The sequence below is a fragment of the Aplysia californica genome, unplaced genomic scaffold (genome assembly GCF_000002075.1).
Source record: "Aplysia californica isolate F4 #8 unplaced genomic scaffold, AplCal3.0 scaffold00945, whole genome shotgun sequence".
Lineage (NCBI taxonomy): Eukaryota > Metazoa > Mollusca > Gastropoda > Aplysiida > Aplysiidae > Aplysia > Aplysia californica.
In genome coordinates, this window is record NW_004798215.1 from 98,109 (window position 1) to 100,978 (window position 2,870).

The 2,870-nt window shown below is 42.1% G+C and overlaps 1 protein-coding gene across 1 annotated transcript in view; it reads right to left on the reverse strand.

Moving 5' to 3' along the window:
• The window catches only part of LOC101856848 (transmembrane protein 94), a gene marked incomplete in the record, with an annotated part of 40,309 nt that overhangs the window by 22,312 nt on the left and 15,127 nt on the right, over positions 1 to 2,870 (reverse strand). The window contains 2 exon segments of the mRNA XM_035973000.1: positions 1,631 to 1,739; positions 2,678 to 2,771. Coding sequence (XP_035828893.1) covers positions 1,631 to 1,739; positions 2,678 to 2,771 — 203 coding nt within the window.

Consider the following 2,870-nt stretch of genomic DNA (forward strand, 5'->3'; position numbering starts at 1 on the left):
ATACTAGGGGAGGGGGAGGGTTTTATTTTTGAGTAAGAGTTTTAGGGCACTTGCGACACAATAAGGTCATATAAGTGCAGAAGATTAGAGGTGTTAGGAGCAGAGATAAGTACGATAGATGTTTGATGGAAAAGAAGGAGCAAACCACACTAGAGCACCCGCCAACCACCCAGCGGGAGGGAGGGTGAGGGGAAGAAAAAGAGTAAAACAGAGAAGGGGGAGGGGGGGGGAGGGAGAGATAGAGAGAGGCTGAGAGAAAAGAGAGGCTGAAAGAAAGAGAAACTGAGAGAGAGTGACTGAGAGGAAGAGAAGGGAGAGACAGACAAAGAGAGAGACAAAGAGAGAGACAAAGAGAAAGAGAAAGACAAACAGAGACATCAGTGCTATATATGTGAGGCAGCGTGGTGGAATCAGGCTCTTGTCAAAATAATCAAAGTGAAGAAATGTGCATTTTTCCGTAGGTTTGTGAATTTTTATAAAATTTTTGGTTTTTGGCTCAACACCTTTCATGCCCATTAATGAACTCATTTCTGTGTGGACTTTCCTGAAAAACGTTGATTAAAGGCACAAAAAATGTAAATTTTCAGTCACCACGAACTCTAAAGCTAAAGAAATAACTAATCTTTGGCTTCCATTTTCTTACTAATTTTATCTCTGAAAACAAGTGACCCCCTCCTAATTCATTCGCAAATATCTCGACTTGTATTCAAGATAAATGGATATTTTTTTTCATTCAAATAAAGACAAGTGAACAAGCTTTAAGATGACACCAATAACTCTACATGCCCAAAAATTGACGAGTGCCTGATTCCACCACGCTGCCTCACATATTCATATTTTGAGTCAAAGCCTATTTCATTTTGCGTGCAGTCTTCCTGTTGCTGTTTGGTTTTGTTTGAGGATTTATTTTCTACGAGATGATGCTTACTATAAAAGCACAGAGCTGTTAGGTTTTTTTTTAGAAGAGGTTTTTCGGCGCTCGCAACTGCATAAGGTTATATGAGCACCAGAAGATTAGAGGTGTTACAAGAGAGTAACAAACATAAAAAAGAAGAAGGGGAGATGAGGACGATAGATGTTTGATAGGAAAGAAAAACAGAGCTGTTAGACACACAAAAATAAGTACAATATTCTCTTAGTCTTGCATTGAATCAGCTTGTTCTTGTTCTTCTTGTTTCAGGAAGCAACATCCCTACACTCCGGACATGTCCATTGATGCACCGTTGCTCTCTCCAAAATGTCGCCGAGGGTCCTTCTACTGATTGCGCCAGTGCACATCTGGTTGAACGTTCTTCTGTTCTTTCCTGCAAGGATGCCAGATTTTCCGCTTCCTTTTTTTATTCCCAAAAGCATCATCCTCTCCACGGCAGTACTGGCCTCTGCCACCCTATCTTCCTCCTCAATCAGCTGGCGATAGAGACATTTCAGGATCTCTACCCTATCTGGTTGAACCGTATTGTCAACTAAGGTGGCCTCACCAGCTCATCTGTCGGCCCTTTCATTTCCTCTAACACCGGCATTGAATCAGCAACATCACTCAACCCACAGAGTCCATCCTTTCCAACAAAACCCTTTGTGCACTCAGACTCCTGCGTTTAACACATGCCAAGGTAAATAAAGTAGCCCTCACCAGTCAGCTTGTCTCTAGCCACCACAGACACCTGGTTGGGCATGGGGATCTTGTGCTGAATGAACGACCTGGCTCTGTTCTGCTTTTCTCGCTCCGCTTCCTCCAGAGGCTGAAAAATACAAACATGTTCTTTGCATCTGGGCTTTTGTTTTAGTTAAAGAGTTTCTCCGCACTTACAACACAACTACGGTATACAGGTGCTGAAGATTGGGGCTTTTTTTTGTTTTAGTAGAGGTTTTACGGCGCTCGCAACTGTGTAAGGTCATATGAGCGCAAGAAGATTAGAGTTGTTACAAGAAAGTAACAAACATAAAATAGAAGGAGGGGAGATAAGGGAGATAAATGTTTGATAGGAAAGAAGGAGCAAACCACACCAGAGCACCCGCCAACCACCCACAGGTTCTGAAGGTTTTGTAAAGTGTTTTACGGCGCTCGCAACTGCTGTTCTGAAGATTACAGGCGATATTAAAGAGTAAAAACACAAAAAACAGAGAGGTAAGAATGACAGATGTTTGATAGGAAAGAATGAGTGCACTGCATCAGAGCTCCCACCAACCATCCAGTTTTAACATCTGAATCCACAATGATGGATACACTAAAAGTGAAACAAAAAAATGGATCTATATTGTCCCCGTCTATTACAGACTGCTAGAGACAAAGATGTGGTCTTTGACATTTTAGGTGACCCAACAATGTTAAACGTGGTCACTTTCCGTCACTCAATTTAAAAAAACCTTCACAACCAAGATAAAAATAATGGAATGGACAACCTCAATCCAAACAAAACAGTTACTTCCTGGAAAATGTCTCGTGTAACGCGCGGGGAATTAAGTCATCAACTCTGATGTCACAGCCCTCTCTCAACAATTGTCACTAAAATAAACAAGTCAGAACAATGAAAGTTGGAATTTAATAAAAAGAAAAACTCAAAGACATTGAATTATTTCAATCAGCAATAGACCCCCCCCACACACACACAAGCAAAATGCACATCCCTGCCTCCTATAGACAGTAAGAAATGATAAGAAACAAAAATCCGTGGCTCACCACTTGTCTGTACATGCCGAGTGTGGCCTCGTGGGTGAACACGCTCACAGCCTCCTCCGTGAAGCCGATCTCTCGAGACAGCATAAACAGACACCTGGGGGGGGGGGGGGGGGGGGGAAGGGAAAAAATTTTTAAAAAGGGGAAAAGGGTCCAAAAATAGAGGGGGGAATCCTTGGGAATTTAAAAAAGTTTT